Genomic DNA, 17,952 nt, shown 5'->3' with positions numbered 1-17,952 from the left:
TCCCTCAAATCATTGATTGGTAACAATAAATAGAGAACTTAGCTCAGGTTAGTTCTCTACATTATCTGGAGCTCCATCAGCAAAAACAGTAGAAGACATTCAGGATCAAAACGTAATTCATAATGTATTAAAAAACATTCATGAAGCTGTCTCGCCAGTGTTTTCAACTGAATAAACGAATAGAAACTAATCTCTTCAGAGAAATAAAATAAGAAGACATAGTGACGTCGGAAGTCAAACAAGGTCAATCTAAAGTAGATTAAACTCTTGGACATTTAGAAACTGGATCCACATTCATTTCGTATCTCAACTGGCTGTTATATTGACACATTTATATCTGTTCACCGTGTAGAGTTACATCCCTACAGGTCATATTACAACAAATCAGAGCATCTGTAGGAAGTTGAATATTGCTCATCATTTATTCATCAAGCCTCACTAATAATAATACTATATTAAATAAGTAAAACCCTTATCAGTTCACCTGGAAAAGATGGATCCAGACACCACGAATATTGTGGTATATAAGTGGGACCAACAAACTCAATTAAATACTGAAAGAAATGTAGACTGTAGAATACCAAACATAATTTGTCAGTCTACAGATATGTTTTATACTGTATATACATATATCTATATATATATATATATATAGATATATATATATATATACTGAGGGAAAACAGTATGTTTACTTACATATTTTATATACTATTAGAGTAGATTGAATATATTTATTCACTACTTGTTGTACATTCTTTCCTGAGTTTATTTCCTGAGTAGTGTGTTCTCATTTTATTTTAGCACAGAAATTGGTATGTTTTGAGAAAGTTTTACTCAAACATGAACCCAAAGTACTCGTGGTGAAATTAATCTTTACTTTTTGCTTACAGTTCAGTTTCAGTTCAGCCTTTTTGATACCACACCCAAGTATGCAGGAGTCTGTCTAATGCAAGATACCGTAACTAGTCATGTGACTTTTTGTCAGTGCTCTTGAGCTCTTTTACTGGCACACCCACCTTCCCAAAGTCCTGCTAAGTTAATCTTTAATGGGTTGATTTCCACAGAACTGATCAAAACTCTTCATGGGAACATGTTGAAGATTAATTTTCCTCATTTAAAGTCATCGCTGTTGACTCAACACACATTTACTCTTGAAACAGCATTCATGAATTAAATGTAGTACTTAGTACATGTACAGGAATGTACAAAAAATAATAGTATCTCATGAATGAGATCAATATGTTCATGAATGCAACTGGTATCTTAATCATCATGATGACATCATGATTTTGACACACACACACACACACACACACACACACACACACACACCTACATATGTGCAAAGACTTCCTTCTCCGTAAAGTAGTAAGCAAACTGAGCAAACTGTTCTGGGTGCATTCAACTTAACAAAGTAAGTGGCGGCCAATTGAATAATAAGAGCTTCAGTTCCTAGTAGTAGCATTGCATTCCCCCCCAACTCATTTCCTGGTTCCTTTCTCCATATACAACAGGAAATCAAGGAGAGGGTTAACTTTTCACACAAACACACACACACACACACACACAGACACACTGAGACACACACACACACACACAAAGAGAAACACACGGAAACACACACACACACACACACATGCCGGCCCTGCTATTCTCTTAAAGAGACAAGACAGAATAAGCTCTGCGTGGAGCCTCTGCAGGACCGTAGATCAAGCTTTAAGGCTTGGTCATTTGAAATATCAGAGCGCACAGCTTCAGTTCCTTCTTTCCATTTCATTCACTCAGAACTAACAATGGTGAGTAGCTGCTTTGACATGAATGTTTGAATATTTGACAGCATTATTATTCAATTCTACATGACTAAATTCATTCATGTTGTAATGTGCCTTTTATTTCTGATTGCATTAGGCTGCTGCTGAACTGCAGAGGTGAGTCAAAAACATCGAGACATGTTATTGTAATTCTTGACAAAATGTATATATTGAAATCCAAACATCTTAGTATAGAGGATTATCTTCAAGAGAAACTTATGAAAGGTAAAGACAAAATAGACCCTTTTTAGGGGGCTCATGCTAAATTATAATATAAAACTTTTTTTTTTAAATCAGTTTTGGTGTTTCAAGTGAGTTTCTGTTAATTACAGACGACAAACAATTACAGGTTCAAAGGGCTTGAAACAGGTTTAATATCCTGTGTGTCTGTAGCCAATGCTATACACCTGTAACCCCGTCAAGGAAAGGATTAACAGAAACGCAATGTTGGCCAATCAGAGGAGGTTATGGTGCCAGACTCCCGCCTTTGGTGAGTCTCTGTCTGATCTGTCGGAGGGAGAGCAGGAGACGGTTGGGAAGTTTAACGTTGGTAGTCCCCAGAGAAGACGTTGGTCATTTCATGGTGCAGATTAGAACCCAAATGAAAAACGTAAGCAACTGAACATTGTGTCAAATTAGTCGTTATTACTGTGACTTATAAAGTGTCAAAAAACTTTAGCTGACGTTGTTGTTCAGTAGCTCAAAGATTATCGGCTAAAGAAGTTACTGATTTAGCTGATTTATATTTTATACTGTATTTTATATACAGTATAAAATATATATGTAGACTACCAAATTATGTTCCACATTTCCTTCAGTATTTAATTGAGTATGTTGGTCCCACTTTTGATAATATTCGTTGTGTCTGGATCCATCTTTTCCAGGTGAACTGATAAGAGTTTTACTTATTTAATATAGTATTATGCATGCAATAAATCCGTGTCACATTCCTATTAGGGGCTGAGTCCCCCTAAACGTCTGATCCTTGAATCGCCCCAGGTTGAGACTGATATTATCTAAAACTTAAAGTAGTGTTACTCTGATTTTAGTTTTTGTGTTTGAATGTAGTATTTAAAGGGATACACCACCGTTTGTTGAAATAGGGCTTATCACGGTCTCCCCTGGCTGTAGAGAGGTGGGCCATTGCAATTTTTTGTCTCAGTGCAAGTAATAAGGTTGTTTTTTTTGTCATTTGTTGGCTCACTTTTACTCACAACATGCTAACCGGCAACATAGGATTCCATTCACTACGCTAAGCTAACTAGCGGCGGCGCTGCCGGTGTTGCACCGGACTTAAACGATGCATGCACAAAAAATGCGTTGGCCCACCTATCTCCAGCTAGGGGAGACCGTGATAAGCCCTATTTCAACAAACGGTGGCGTATTCCTTTAACATTAATGTATGTAAATATATGTATCTATTGTATGTTTGATTTACTCAAACACATTATCGCTGCATTCTGCTTTTAATTCTCCATTTTTACATGTTTATCATTTTAGACGAGAAGAATTCCTGGTAGAGGGAGACCCTTTCAGACAGAATGCTTTCCTGATTATCAATGAAATGGTGTTGATGAGTACAAGACCTACTACGGTGTTAGTGGATGAGGTATGTCTGATGGAGACTTTTTAAAAACTATTGAAATGTGTTTGTGAACATAATGCATGACCCTGTAAGTGTATTTTGTAAGCTTCTCAGTTCTGCCTGTTCTCATGATGTCTGCTTCCTAGCTGACTAAACTTTAGCCGGCATCACATGACCCGCCTAATAGACCTTTTTTCACGGCAGACATGTTGACATGTCATAGTAGGAAAAGCACAGGTGTATTCAAAACCATTACTGATGGCTGCATTCCACTTAGGAGAGGTCCTGGTATTGTGCATGCTGACTCACTGAAATATCTTACTGGGACACTTGATGGAATTGAACCATCGTTGAGGTTATCAATTTCAGCTGTGCTTTTCCTACTATGTTGCTCGGTTACACACAACACACACAATGATATTTCTCTCTGAATGTGTTTCGACTTCACAGATTCTTCACAGCATCTTCTTTTTGGGAAAGATCAACACACCGCCATTTTCCCCAGAAATGATTCTGAGTGATGCTGAAGTGCTAAATACATTTAAGAAACAATACCCTCGGCCTTTTGCCCTCTGTTCCTCTGAGGTACCCAGGCGGAGTCCATTTTCATGTGTGCTCGACATGGTAAGAGGACAGTTTCTCAAAAGATAACACACTTCTTCTTTGTAAAGTTGTAAGCGTTGCTACTTCACCTAAACGTCTCCAAATATTACAGATTGTTATTAATATCTCAGTACAGCTGTGCTAGTAATAAAACATTGATTGTGATTTTAATTCTGGCTCCTAACGATCACAAAAACAGAGTAATCGTGGAAAAAGATTATTTTACACATTATGTTCAAACTGTTGATTTATTTAACTGCTCTCATTGTTATTTATCTTCAAAAGTCAACGAGGAATCCTGTTAGATAATCCTGATTTTAATAGTGACTAAAATAACTTGATTATGATTTTTTCCATGATCGAGCAGCCGTACTGAACATTAACAAAGCATGACTTGGTGAATGATTGGATGCATCAGCAGCTTGATGATATTTTCTTGCAGGTTGTCCACGTGAAGGGACAAGTCAATGAAGGAACAATCAGACAGCAGCTGCAACAGCTCGTCGGTAGACTGAGGGGGGATGTTAACAAAAAGCCTCTGGTCTCCAAAACCATCTGTGTCTCTCAGAGTAGAAGCCCAGATTCAGTCAGGTTCTACGGAGTCTCCATGTCCACTGATGCTGCTGTACGCAAGAAAGTCCTGATTGGTGCTTCCTGTCTCAGCAAGTGGGAGAGATATGTAGCTGACGCAGTGATGACCTACTATCCAGAGCCAAATACTAGGCCATTTGTCAAAAAGACATATTTTGATGGAACCATTAGAGTTCCAGAGCAGCATGTCCGGTGCGAAACGTTTGATCTCTATAACGGAGAAGTTAAGCCTCCTTGTAAATCATGTCATGAGTTGTTCGGTTTGACAACAGAGGCAACAGGGGTATTCCCCCATGGCAACTGTGCCGAAGCTGAAAGTCTGAGCAACTTGTTTCAAGGTGATAGAGCAGTTAGAGATCAAGTACCACCACCAACTGGTGGTAACAGAGAGAGGGCTATGACAAGCATCCATGATGCTCTCAGACGTTTTGTGCATGCCTTTGAGGGATTTAGACAATGGACAGATCGTTTCTACACCCCACAGTAAGTCAGATCTTAAAAAGAAGAAAGACTGAATCAGGGCCGGGACGATGTGCTTTAGTCCTGATTTGGATTCTTTCCTGATACACGAGTGCGATTTTCATTTATTGTTATGCGATAGGAGTATTGGGATTTTCTTTTCCTTCTTTAACAAAAACCAAAATTTAATAAAACATTTCTAGAAACGATATATCATGAGACATTTCTAAAAACTAACATGTTTTCTAAGAAGAATGACATCACATGTCAGTCAGTCTGATGTTGATTTACTTTGTAAAGAAGAACAGAACATGGATCTTCTGCTTTTTCTGCTTTCGTTTTTCCCACCCCTAGATTAAATATCAACTATTGATGAGTACACTTCATATGGTCATTTATTACACAGTGAAGATGATTCTTTATCAAAAAGCAGAGATCAGTGTAGAACTTGTTACTGAACGTGGAGGTCATGTTCTTCTCTTTGATTCTGGCTGTTCTGAGTTTTATCTTCATGGTTGAAGTCTTATTGGGAGTCTCTTCACATCAAATCAAATCAAATGCGTCAACTGTTTGAGTAAAGCATGCAGAAGATGGAAATGATAAATGTATCATGTTGTTTGCAATAAAATGATGTTGATGAAAACTCTGGCTCATCATTTTTTTTGATTTGATCTCTTAACCTCTCAAGAAGTGATTCTTTGTCTCTGTGTACAAAACTATTTACATATTACAAAATAACTTCTGTTGGGATTTGACATTATAAATAAAATGTAATTGAATACTGGAGCTATTTCAGAGATAGTTGTTCCCATCAGTCATAGAATCTAACCTTTAACTCCACTTATAGAGACCTGGAACATAACAACCGGGTTGTAATGCAACGTTTAATATTTTAACATCAAGAAATACAGCAAGTAAAGACTAGTTTGATAAAAAACGGTTTGTGTGCAAGTTTTAACAACTGTAGGAAAGGGCATGTTCACTTCTATAGAAACCACACCCGCTAAAGAATGTTATTGTTCTTGGCAGGAGTTTAAGGAAGAAGACACACACACAATCACACAGACAAGCACACACACAAACGCACGCACACACACACACACACACACACACACACACACACACACACACACACACACACACACACACACACACACACACACATATACAATCACACAGACAAGCACACAGACAGACAGACACACACAAACAGACACACACAGACGGACACATAGACACACATACACACACACACACACATATATACAATCACACAGACAAGCACACAGACAGACAGACACACACACACATACACACACACACACACACACACAGACACACACAGACGGACACAGACACACATACACACACACACACACAGACGGACACACAGACACACACATACACACATACACACAGGGGCCCTTGCGCAAAGAGGGGCCTTCTGTGATGGGAGTTTTTTTTGTTCCACATAACAAAGTATACACAAGGCTTAGCCTCTATCTTGATAATTATCTCTATTATTTGAAATAATATTTAATAATTATCCTTCTTCAATCCGATTATTGACAGTTTGCTGTCAGGAATGAACAAACGGCTGGATGCATACAGAGACATAAATGGTCATTTTGGTGTCTAGTTTGACATGGACTGTGATGACACTGATCTCCACAAACGGGCCAATGCTCTCTCATCTTTATATCCAACTGACATGGATTCTGCTCTAGCTGATGAGCTGATCCAGTTTAGGTCTTTTATCAGCAGTGAGCAAGATAAGACACCTGCAAACATATTGCAGGTTATGCTGAGGAATGGACTGCAGACTACCTTCTCCAACTTTGAGGATTTGATCTGCGACTTTGCATAGAAAAAGACAAGAAAGAAGAACTTCTAAAGGTAAGAGCTATTATGCTATCTGTAAATTGAGCAGTCTAATATAATCTGTTGTGACTGTGTGATCAGATAATAAACATATTTTGCTGAGTTTATTGAAATGCTGTTTGCGTATTGAATGTGAATTGCATCATGTTGTGGTGCTGCTATAGGCCTGTTTGAGACTTACTTGTCAAGAGCAGTATCTGTTTGCGTATGCAGTTTGTGAAGTTGCCCAACTCACTTAGTGACTGTTCTTTTTGCATCCTGCACTCAGCTGTGTTGTGTGATGGCATTGTTGTATCTTCAGTCAATCCCATTTCATAATTTCTTTTGTGCTTTCTGCTTTCGTGAGTTTTAGTGAACACTATATTGCCATATATAATAGCCAAACATTGCCTTGGGATAATTTTATGCATTGTATTATTGTCTTGTGTCTTGTGATTTTTGTTTAGCAGTGACTATCACATAAAAGTAACTGTATGTTTTAATCTCATAGTTTTATGGTTTAACAAAGTACATCTACTCCAGTACACACTTTTACTGAAGTAACATTTTAACTGCAGGCCTTGAACTGTAACAGAGTATATTTACAGTGTGGCATTAGTACTTTTACTGCAGTACAGGATCTGAATACTTCTTCCAGCGCTGTTAACAACAATAAAAGCAGACAAAGGGCACTATCTTGCATCCAGGATAGGGGCGCAGCAAGCCCGCATCCAGTGGAAGCGAAGCCCGACCCGTCCAGCACCCACGTCGTTTAAACAGCAAATGCACCTGCACCCATCTGTGGCCCATGGGCGTGCTGGTCTTACAGGGAGGTGTGTTCAGGTGCATTCTGGGCATGCTGGTCTTACAGGGAGGTGTGTTCAGGTGCATTCTGGGCGTGCTGGTCTTACAGGGAGGTGTGTTCAGGTGCATTCTGGGAGTATTGCTATCTTGAGGCAGCATGAAGTGATCACTCCATTTACCAACAAAAACCTGGTCTAAAGCATTTTAGCAGCATTTCATTGTTATTTTAACTAGTAACTAGTTTTAATTAGTAAAGGCTAGGCTCGTGCACACCCCCACACACAACTATGATTAATGAAGACACTAAGTACAACCCTTTTGAACCATGTGCCTGGCGCATAAAAATCTTGATTCATTACTAGGTAACATAGTATCTTCATTAATACAATGTTGTGCCATATTATGAGGCAGAAAGAAAAGTCTGGAGAATGTCTCAGAGAGACAGGACGTCTTTTTGTTGACAGTAGTTAACAAACTTTTACCTAAAAGATACAAAAACATGCCCTCAACTGGATGGAAAGTAACATTTCCATCCTTACTCTGTCCATTTATCAGATAACAATAATAGTAATCATTAAACATGGTCATGCAGCTGGGAGAGCCAACTTTGTTCATGTGTTTAGCTTGTTAAATTGCTCTTTAATACAAATGCATATATAGCTTTGAAAAGGTCAATGGTCTGAACTGGATTTCATGGAACTGGCAGTGTTCCCCTCTCCTGCATGATCATTTTACAATTCATCTACAAAACTCTGTTTAAAGTATATGCTTAAAATACACAACACCCGTCCAAGTGTCTCATCTTGTTTCATTGAATATTTCTGGCATCTTTCTGTTTATGTCGTTTAAAAAAACAAAACATTTTTGTCTCCTTTTTGGGTGTTTCTGTGGCTTTGTTTTAGAACATGCTGTGACAGACCCTAACCCACTGTAACCCTAACCCAACATCTGGATGTCCAAGTGAACTCCAGTTTGCTCCAAACTCTGTTAAGAGTACTTTTAAAATAAACAACACATGTGACTCATTGTCGAGTGTCTCATTTTGTTTCACAGAAGATTGTGATCCCAGGATTCTTGTCAACTTGTGATTCCATTGAAACAGTTTGGAGTTTGATAATGAGGAGACCTAAAGAGCGAAGCCTCCTGCAGTCAGTCAGTTTGAACACGACGGTGGGTTATCCTTGGTGAACAGCGACATCTAGTGGTCGCATCGCAGGAAAGGAGGTTCACTTTCTACAGCCTTTAAAAATAAGACTATTTAACAAGAGAACAGAAAGATTTCAATGATTCAACATCCCATTTTTCTTCTTCAACAGCCCCACAGTCCTCAGGTTTGGACTATAGAGGCTCCTGGTTTGGTTTCCGGTGTCTCCTTTATGAAGTGGTAGTACTGGAAACATAACAAACAAATTATTCTCATCGTGACAAACTTCTGCGTTGTTTTGGAGTTTCTTTTTTCTTCAAACGAGACACTGTGATAGAGAGATCTCTCTGTCGATGTGTTTATTCTGGTGACGAATGCACAACCTGCCCCTCCTCATCAGCTAAAGCTGCCGCTCTTCAAGCTTTCATTACGTTTTCCCTCTTCCACGTTAACAGCAGAGGAAGTGATTTGCAAACATTAGCCATCACTCGGCGCCAGCTGAGCTTCAGATGTGATTAATGAGAAACCAGGGAGGAGTTCCCATGTAGTCATCACTGGGACACAGGTGGAGATAGAGGTTGACACAACCCACCAAAAGAACCACAGGCACGATAAATCACACAGAAATATATATTCACTTTACATAGGCTAAGAACCCTCTGAATTAACACACTTAGCATTTAAGTCATTTTTTTCATTGAAAACAGGTAAAGTTGTGTGATGTCAGCTTGTTAAATGTGAATATTTTGTAGTTTCTTCTCTCCTCTGGAACAGGAAACTGAAGATCTTTGAGTTGTGGACAGAACAAGACATTTGAGGACGTCATCTTGGACATTGGGAAATACATGATGAAAAATAATGTTGTAGTTGCAGCTCTTTGAAAAGATTAAGTGGAAGATCATTACACCCTGTTGCAATGGTTCCTGCACACAAGAAGTTAACATGATAACTTATAAAAAGCTACTTGAGTCCAAGAGAGAGGAAGGAAGCCTGAAAGTTTCTTCAGAGTCCTCCCCTAATGTTGGAGCCGACATTACGATTTGGATATTAACTTTTATTTTGATGAATGTTGCATAAATATATTGTTATTGATAGTAAAGCTAGTCATTATAAACATGTAATATATATATATATATATAATTACTTTAGATGTGAAAATTAAAAAGGTGGTTTGACAAAAACAAACTATCATTAAACTTAAGTAAAACTAAAACCATGTTATTTGGTAATTGTAAAAAGAGTACTCAAGTACAGATACAGGTGGAAGGTGTGGATATTAAAATAGTAGATGAAAATAATTTTCTTGGTGTAATAATAGATGACAAAATATAAAATCCCACATAAAACATGCACACAACAAGCATCAAGAAGCATTTCTGTACTCAATAAGGCAAAACACATTGTGGAACAGAAATCACTAGAAGAGGGCTAATCAGCAGGTTAACTGAAAACACCTGTGTGTGTGTGTGTGTGTGTGTGTGTGTGTGTGTGTGTGTGTGTGTGTGTGTGTGTGTGTGTGTGTGTGTGTGTGTGTGTGTGTGTGTGTGTGGGTGGGTGTTCAAGGCCTTTAAACGCTGTGGTCTGTCACCTGCATCGAGGCTGTTACCGAAACATGGCATCCAGACAGCAGGGGTCAGTTCTTCTTTTCTTTCATTTCTTATAAATGTTGATAATGACATTTAGTATGCCGTTTAGGCCTGTGTCACAGCCAAATGTGCCCGATATTATTTTGTTAAAAACACCACATTTAACACCGTTTTAATCTTCTCTGAACTCTGTTAAATGTGATGATGCTGAAGTTGGCTTGCAGTTTGCAGCTTCCTGTAATGCGTGTGCAGATTAATTTGGGGAATAAGTAGTGTATTTAATACTATAAATTACAAACAAGTAAACAGCAAACAAAGTATTACCAAGTAACTAACACAGTAAAGAACTGAAATTAAGACATAAAGCAGCTATCATTTATCATTTTATAACAGCGTTATAAATGACAATGTGAAAGGGGGTCGCTCGTAGTGATCAACCTACAGAGAATAATCATCTGTCCGGCCACATCTTTACCATTTTAGTTTACTCTGGCTGCTCTCAGAGGGTCATTTTGAGTCACATCAGGAAGCAGTTTTCAGAGAAAAATCTCTAAAAACTGGCCATACACTACCTTTTCATCACCAAACTGCAGACAGACACAGTAACCAGCTATCTAGTTAACATAGTGGAGCTTTTAGCAGCTTAAGAGACAGATATTTCACTCAGGAGGTGTAGAGACCAAAAAAATTCATCAGGTGGCCACAAAATTAAAATAATGTTGCTCTGTAACAACTTTATATGTAAATCAGCAGCTGAACGGTTTACGGTTTCAAGTCATATCAACTTTAAAAAGGTGATATGTCAGCCTTGTCCTCCCCATTTCTCTGCTGCTTTGAAGATTTGCTTCACAGCTCTGGGAATGACACCCCTGTAATCATCAAACTCGCTTCCCTCCATGGTATACATCTTTCTACCTCCTGTCTAGCCATAGGCAAAGCAGCAGAAATTGTAGCCATCCAATGCTGACTGCACCAGCGGTGCAGAATATATATATTCTGTGGTTTGTACTTTTCAGCTGAGAAAAAGAATCAAAATAGAAGACTAAGGTGTTATTTCAATAAACACTGTGGAGACGTGGAACAGAGAATGTTCTGTCGGCTCATATCCTTTCAAATATGTTTGACACACGTGTGTGTGTGTGTGTGTGTGTGTGTGTGTGTGTGTGTGTGTGTGTGTGTGTGTGTGTGTGTGTGTGAGGACATAGAAATCCATACATATAACCAGAGCTGAATAGTTGACTCCCAGGGAAATGTTTCAGAACATATTATGTTTTGACAACAGCGTCATCTAGTGACCATTTAAGAGTATAGAAATAAAAGTAATATAACACACATGATCCTAAAATACAAATACTGCTTAAAATAAGCAGCGATGAACGGGCCCTCACACTACGTGCACGTCGGGGGTCGATGACCGTTGGACACTGCTAATCAACCAATCAAGAACAAAGAACTCAAAAACTGTCACATGGTCCAATTTAAAAATATACCAAAAGTAAAAGTTAAACCCTTGTGTTGTCTTCCCGTCAACCTTGACATTTTTTTTGACACGTTGTTTGTTTTTGCCTTTTGTTTTAAATTGTTACATTTTTATTCTACACATTTTCAGCTCTTATTTCTACGTCCCATATTTTCTGATATAAAACAAAAATTGAAAACGGGTCAATGTGACCCAAAGTCAACACAAGGGCAAAAGGCCGACTGGCCTAGAGTGAGACTGTGTGGACTCAGCAGAGACAATAATTATGAGAAAAGTTCATTTACAGGAGAATTCATATTTAAAAAGAAATAGAGAATGCCTGAGAGCTTTACTGTATCATATCCCATAGAGTCTTCACCTATGTTTCCATGTACATGTATAGTCCTGCATAAATTAATGCAGAAAAAGGTAGAAAGAGGAGCAGGAAATAAAGTGTTTAATGCTCAAAATGTTAGGGAGCGTTAATCAGAGAAAAATCATCACCAGAGTCAATAAGTTAACACAAAGCTTCTCTCATGTTGGTTTTTGCTACTGCAAATGCAAATTAAGAATACTCCCAGTGTCAGGAAAATCTATTCTAGTAAACAATCAATAAGTCCCAAACACTGTAGGATAGTGGCAGGATATTTATTTGGAGTTAAAGGACATTGCATTCCACCAAATATCTTCATCTCTCAGCGTTAATACATTCAAAATCAAAGTTAAATCATTTCAGAATAAAGAAGCAGAAGATTTTAACAAGAGACTGCAGCCTTTAAAGGTCCAGTATGTAATATATTTACTGTAATAAATCCAAAAATGACCCCAATGCATCATCAAATATTAAGGAAACATGCTAAGGTGAAATACTATCTTTTCTGACAACAATGCTAATGCCAGTATTTTCTCCTTTTGAAATTTCCGTTCCGTGTCTAAACTTGTGTTTGTGTGTTGGTATCAACTGCCCAGTGAGTTATTTGAAGCCAAATAGGGGGGCTGTAAATCGGAAAGAGAGTACTGTAAGTTTGCAATGTGTTTAGCGATTGTTGCCGTAATTCTAAGCCAATGAAGTGTGTTCAGTCGGCAAGGTAGTGGTATTTTTAGTGGTATTCTACTGTAATTCTAAGCCGAAAAAGTGTGTCTGTCAGTTGGGTACAGAGCTCCACGTGAGCACGGGCTTTTATGACTGTCAATATAGCCGACATCTAGCGTTAGCTACTCTGCTGTGCTGTGGAGTAATGTCTGGCTATGTGAGACAATCGTCTAGCAACATTGTTGTGGATGCTGCGGTCTCAGCCTGGCAACCTCCATGAACTTTGAGTCTGGGGAGGCGGGGGTGGGGGAGATGACGCTCTCCAGTATTTTGAATTTGTACTGCAGTAACTATTTTCAACACTAGCTGTCAGTATTACATATTGCACCTTTAAGTATTTTACTGTTGAAACTGGTTTTGGGATCAGTTTCTAAAAAGGTACGAGGAGGTTGTCTTTGGTCTGATGCTCTAGTACATTAATCAGCAAAACATTTTGTCCATCACGCAGAATTTCTAGGGTGACTTCCAGATGAGTGTAGTTCGCTCCTCCAACATAACCTGCAAGAACAAAAGAGGAAAATTAGAAATTAGACGTCTAAACACATGTATTCATCTTGATCTTTTGTTGTTGAGCAGTGAGGATGTGGTTAACACACACACACACACACACACACACACACACACACACACACACACACACACACACACACACACACACACACACACACACACACAGGGCATTGCACTTTGTGGGGACCCGTCATTGACATAATGCGTTCCCTAGCCCCTTACCCTAACCTTAACCATCACAACTAAATGCCTAACCTTAACCCTTGCCCTAACCTTAACCATCACAACTAAATGCCTAACCTTAACCCTTACCCTCACCCTAACCATAACCTCATTCTATCCCTAATCCTAAAACCAAGTCTTAACCCTCAAACAGCCCTTTAAACTTGTGGGGTCCAGCATTTTGGCCCCACAAAGCTGTCAGGACCCCACAAGTATACTGTATTTGGACCACACGAATGTAGTTAAACAAGAAGACACACACACACACACACACACACACACACACACACACACACACACACACACACACACACACACACACACACAGACCTTCCATGGTTTAACATGTCACTAATAATTCTACCTGTATATTAAAGACATATCTATTTACCTTGATAAGGTAGTTGGTTCCTCCCGCAACATCTTGACTCCTGTATTTAAATGCTTTGAATTCCACATAATTCTTTCTTGTATTTTCCTCCACTTGGGACTTCACCTGTGTATGAATGAAATACATATGATGTAAATGCAGACATTGGGTGTGGAGGTTGTGAAGAATGAAGGTAGAGAGAAGCTCACCTGATCACAGAGATCCTGAGTTTCCTTCGTGGTGGGCATTATCGGACAGTATCCGTCCCTGTTTGCCATTGTCTCGAGGTCTGCTGAAGTTATCAGAGAAGTCAACTGCGTGCTTTTACGTGTCTAAACTGTTTATCACATATGCATGTATTTATAGAGAGTAACCCCCCTCCCCTCCAGAGAGCTACACATGGTTCCCCTACATGATGGGTGGAGCTGTAGGAGGAACAACAACCCTCACATGATTGGGGTCGTTTTTTTTCCTCTTATGAATTCCTTTCTAAATTCCATTTGACGATGGATGGCTGTTTGAAATCTAAGTCAACACACACACACACACACACACACACACACACACACACACACACACACACACACAGTTTCATATTGTATCAACAAGAAATACAGCAAGTAAAGCTGGGATACTAGTTTGATAAAAATCAGTTCTTGTTGATAAAAATCAGTTCTTCAAAGTTCAACTTTGATCAACTGTGAGAAAGACAGTGTTCACTTCTATAGAAACCTGCTAAAGAATGTCAGTGTTCTTGGCACGAGTTTAAGGAAGAAGTTTTTATTTAAACTCAGACACACACACACACTTTCAGTACATTCATTCTAATCCTAGCATCGTTTATCACAGAATTTCTTAATGACTGCATAGAAACCACACCTGCAAAAGAAAGACAGAGTTCAAGGCAGGAGTTTAAGGAAGAAGACACACACACACACACACACACACACACACCAGAGATGGGGTCTGAGACTCGGACTCGCATCACACTTTAAGCTCCCATGACATGGTGCTCTTTGGATGCTTTTATATAGGCCTCAGTGGTCCCGTAATACTGTATCTGAAGTCTCTTTTATAATTTGTGGTGGCAGTAGCTCAGTCTGTAGGGACTTGGGGACTTGGGTTGGGAACCGGAGGGTCACTGGTTCAAGTCCCAGTACGGACTAAAGTACAGAATGTGGATTGGTAGCTGGAGAGATGCCAGTTCACCTCCTGGGCACTGCCAGGTGCTCGTGAGCAAGGCACCTTACCCCCCAACCGCTCAGGGTGCTGGTCCAGCACTGGCAGCCCACTCACTCTGACATCTCTCCATTTGTGCATGAATAGGTCCTGAGCATGTCTGTGTGTATTTCAGACCTGTGTGTAGTGATTTCTAACAAACAGAGTGTAAATTGTAATTTCCCCCCTGGGGATCAATAAACAGTATAATTATTGTTATTAAAATTATCTGAAGTCTCTTTTATATAGACCTTAGTGGTCCCCTAATACTATATCTGTAGTCTCTTTTATATAGACCTTAGTGGTCCTCTAATACTGTATCTGTAGTCTCTTTTATATAGACCTTAGTGGTCCCCTAATACTGTATCTGAAGTCTCTTTTATATAGGACTTAGTGGTCCCCTAATACTGTATCTAAAGTCTCTTTTATATAGACCTTAGTGGTCCCCTAATACTGTATCTAAAGTCTCTTTTATATAGACCTTAGTGGTCCCTTAATACTGTATCTGAAGTCTCTTTTATATAGGCCTTAGTGGTCCTCTAATACTGTATCTGAAGTCTCTTTTATATAGGCCTTAGTGGTCCCTTAATACTGTATCTGAAGTCTCTTTTATATAGACCTTAGTGGTCCCCTAATACTGTATCTGAAGTCTCTTTTATATAGACCTTAGTGGTCCCCTAATACTGTATCTGAAGTCTCTTTTATATAGACCTTAGTGGTCTCCTAATACTGTATCTGAAGTCTCTTTTATATAGACCTTAGTGGTCCCTTAATACTGTATCTGAAGTCTTTATAGACAGTAGCCCCCCCCCCCCCACTAACGTGGGAAAGAGAGTATTCACTTCTGTGGAAACCAAAACCTGCTTAAAAACGATAGTGATAGAGTTCTTGGCAGGAGAGACAGACACACTCACATGTTTTCTAATGAAGTGTTTTCATCAGTTCTTTGGAAACCTGCAAGAGAATGTTGCTGACAGTGTTTAAGGAAGACGTTTGGATCCAGAAGAAAAAGCTTAACACACACACACACACAGACACACAAAGACACGCAGACAGACACATACAGACACACACGCGCACACACACACACACACACACACACACACACACACACACACACACACAGACACACAAAGACACGCAGACAGACACATACAGACACACAGACACACACACGCGCACACACACACACACACACACACACACACACACACACACACACACACACACACACACAACACACACACACACACACACACAGACAGACAGACAGAGACTAACACACACACAAAAAATTTGTCAACAGACACATGAAGCGTATGGCGTCCAATATATGTCATATCTTGCCAGCATGATGAAAACATGCTCTATGATCAAATTATATCATTTCACACACGCAGATATCTGGCACATATTCCAGCCTCAGATTGTCAGTATTCCTTTATTCACAGTAATATGTTGCACTACATTGTTATGAAGACAGAACAACTGTTCTTCGGCCAGGACAACTACTCCGAGCTTCCTGACTGAAAGCTGTCATTCAAGGTAAACAAAGGAGGTCCATGGGTGGGATGGCCTTAAAAGTGACCAATCAGAGGAGGGCCAGTGCCTCCTTGGTTTCCACCCCCAAAATGTCAAAAGTGAGTTTCATTTGGGCGTGCAGAAATCACCTTCTAGAGCAGTGTGTATGTCCTCCTCCGCCCCGTCATTCTTTCCCTCTCCCTATGTTAAGATTCACGCTCGCAGCTGCCATTTCACTTCAATTGTTGAATTAGTGCACAAAGAGTGATATCTGCACGCGTGAAATTATATAATTTGTTCGTGGAGCATGTTTAATCGCGCTCGTGAGATATGACATAATCTGGATGCCAGAGATTTGAACCTGTGGATCTTTCCTCTCCCAAATCTCTGCTGAAGCAACCGTTATCTCCAGCACTCATGTTCTGCAGCTCCTCTACCAGCAGATAGACTTTATTCTCCCTGTAGGAGATGCTTTCTACCAGCAGATAGACTTTATTCTCCCTGTAGGAGATACTTTCTACCAGCAGATAGACTTTATTCTCCCTGTAGGAGATACTTTCTACCAGCAGATAGACTTTATTCTCCCTGTAGGAGATGCTTTCTACCAGCAGATAGACTTTATTCTCCCTGTAGGAGATGCTTTCTACCAGCAGATAGACTTTATTCTCCCTGTAGGAGATACTTTCTACCAGCAGATAGACTTTATTCTCCCTGTAGGAGATGTTTTCTACCAGCTGATAGACTTTATTCTCCCTGTAGGAGATGTTTTCTACCAGCAGATAGACTTTATTCTCCCTGTAGGAGATGTTTTCTACCAGCAGATAGACTTTATTCTCCCTGTAGGAGATGATTTCTACCAGCAGATGGAAACATTTTCACAGTTTTCCTCTGAACTGATGACTGATGACTCTCACTAACAAAGACCACGGCAACAAACACGAGTTTAGAATAAAGATGATGAAAAGCATTTAAATTAGTGAAACTACATACTTACAAACCCATATTCACATGCATACAAACATATACATACTTACACACATATATACATGCATACAAATATAAATACATAGACATATACACATGCATACATACATATATACATACTTACACACA

General features: G+C 39.3%; 1 protein-coding gene and 1 long non-coding RNA gene across 2 annotated transcripts; one reads left to right on the top strand and one right to left on the bottom strand.

Moving 5' to 3' along the window:
* The first annotated feature begins 1,666 nt into the window (after positions 1-1,666).
* LOC120563551 lies at positions 1,667-5,695 on the top strand. Its single transcript, XM_039807778.1, has 5 exons — positions 1,667-1,799; positions 1,912-1,931; positions 3,315-3,423; positions 3,850-4,023; positions 4,445-5,695. The coding sequence occupies exons 1-5, from the start codon at positions 1,797-1,799 to the stop codon at positions 5,078-5,080; spliced, it is 942 nt and encodes a 313-aa protein (XP_039663712.1). The 5' UTR covers positions 1,667-1,796; the 3' UTR covers positions 5,081-5,695.
* A 7,476-nt stretch (positions 5,696-13,171) lies between these two features.
* LOC120563558 lies at positions 13,172-14,423 on the bottom strand. Its single transcript, XR_005639976.1, has 3 exons — positions 14,310-14,423; positions 14,122-14,226; positions 13,172-13,496 (listed from the first exon to the last, which is right to left on the bottom strand). It is a non-coding gene; the product is annotated as an uncharacterized LOC120563558 (long non-coding RNA).
* Between the last annotated feature and the right edge of the window lie 3,529 nt (positions 14,424-17,952).

The sequence above is a fragment of the Perca fluviatilis genome, chromosome 8 (assembly GCF_010015445.1).
Source record: "Perca fluviatilis chromosome 8, GENO_Pfluv_1.0, whole genome shotgun sequence".
Classification (NCBI taxonomy): Eukaryota; Metazoa; Chordata; class Actinopteri; order Perciformes; family Percidae; genus Perca; species Perca fluviatilis.
The sequence above is the reverse complement of the archived record's forward strand: the minus strand, read 5'-3'. Positions and strand labels throughout refer to the sequence as shown.

Coding starts and splice junctions, on each gene's coding strand:
- LOC120563551 (XM_039807778.1), top strand. Junction 1,932..3,314: donor GCTGCTGCTGAACTGCAGAG/GTGAGTCAAAAA, acceptor TTATCATTTTAG/ACGAGAAGAATTCCTGGTAG. Junction 3,424..3,849: donor CTACGGTGTTAGTGGATGAG/GTATGTCTGATG, acceptor TCGACTTCACAG/ATTCTTCACAGCATCTTCTT.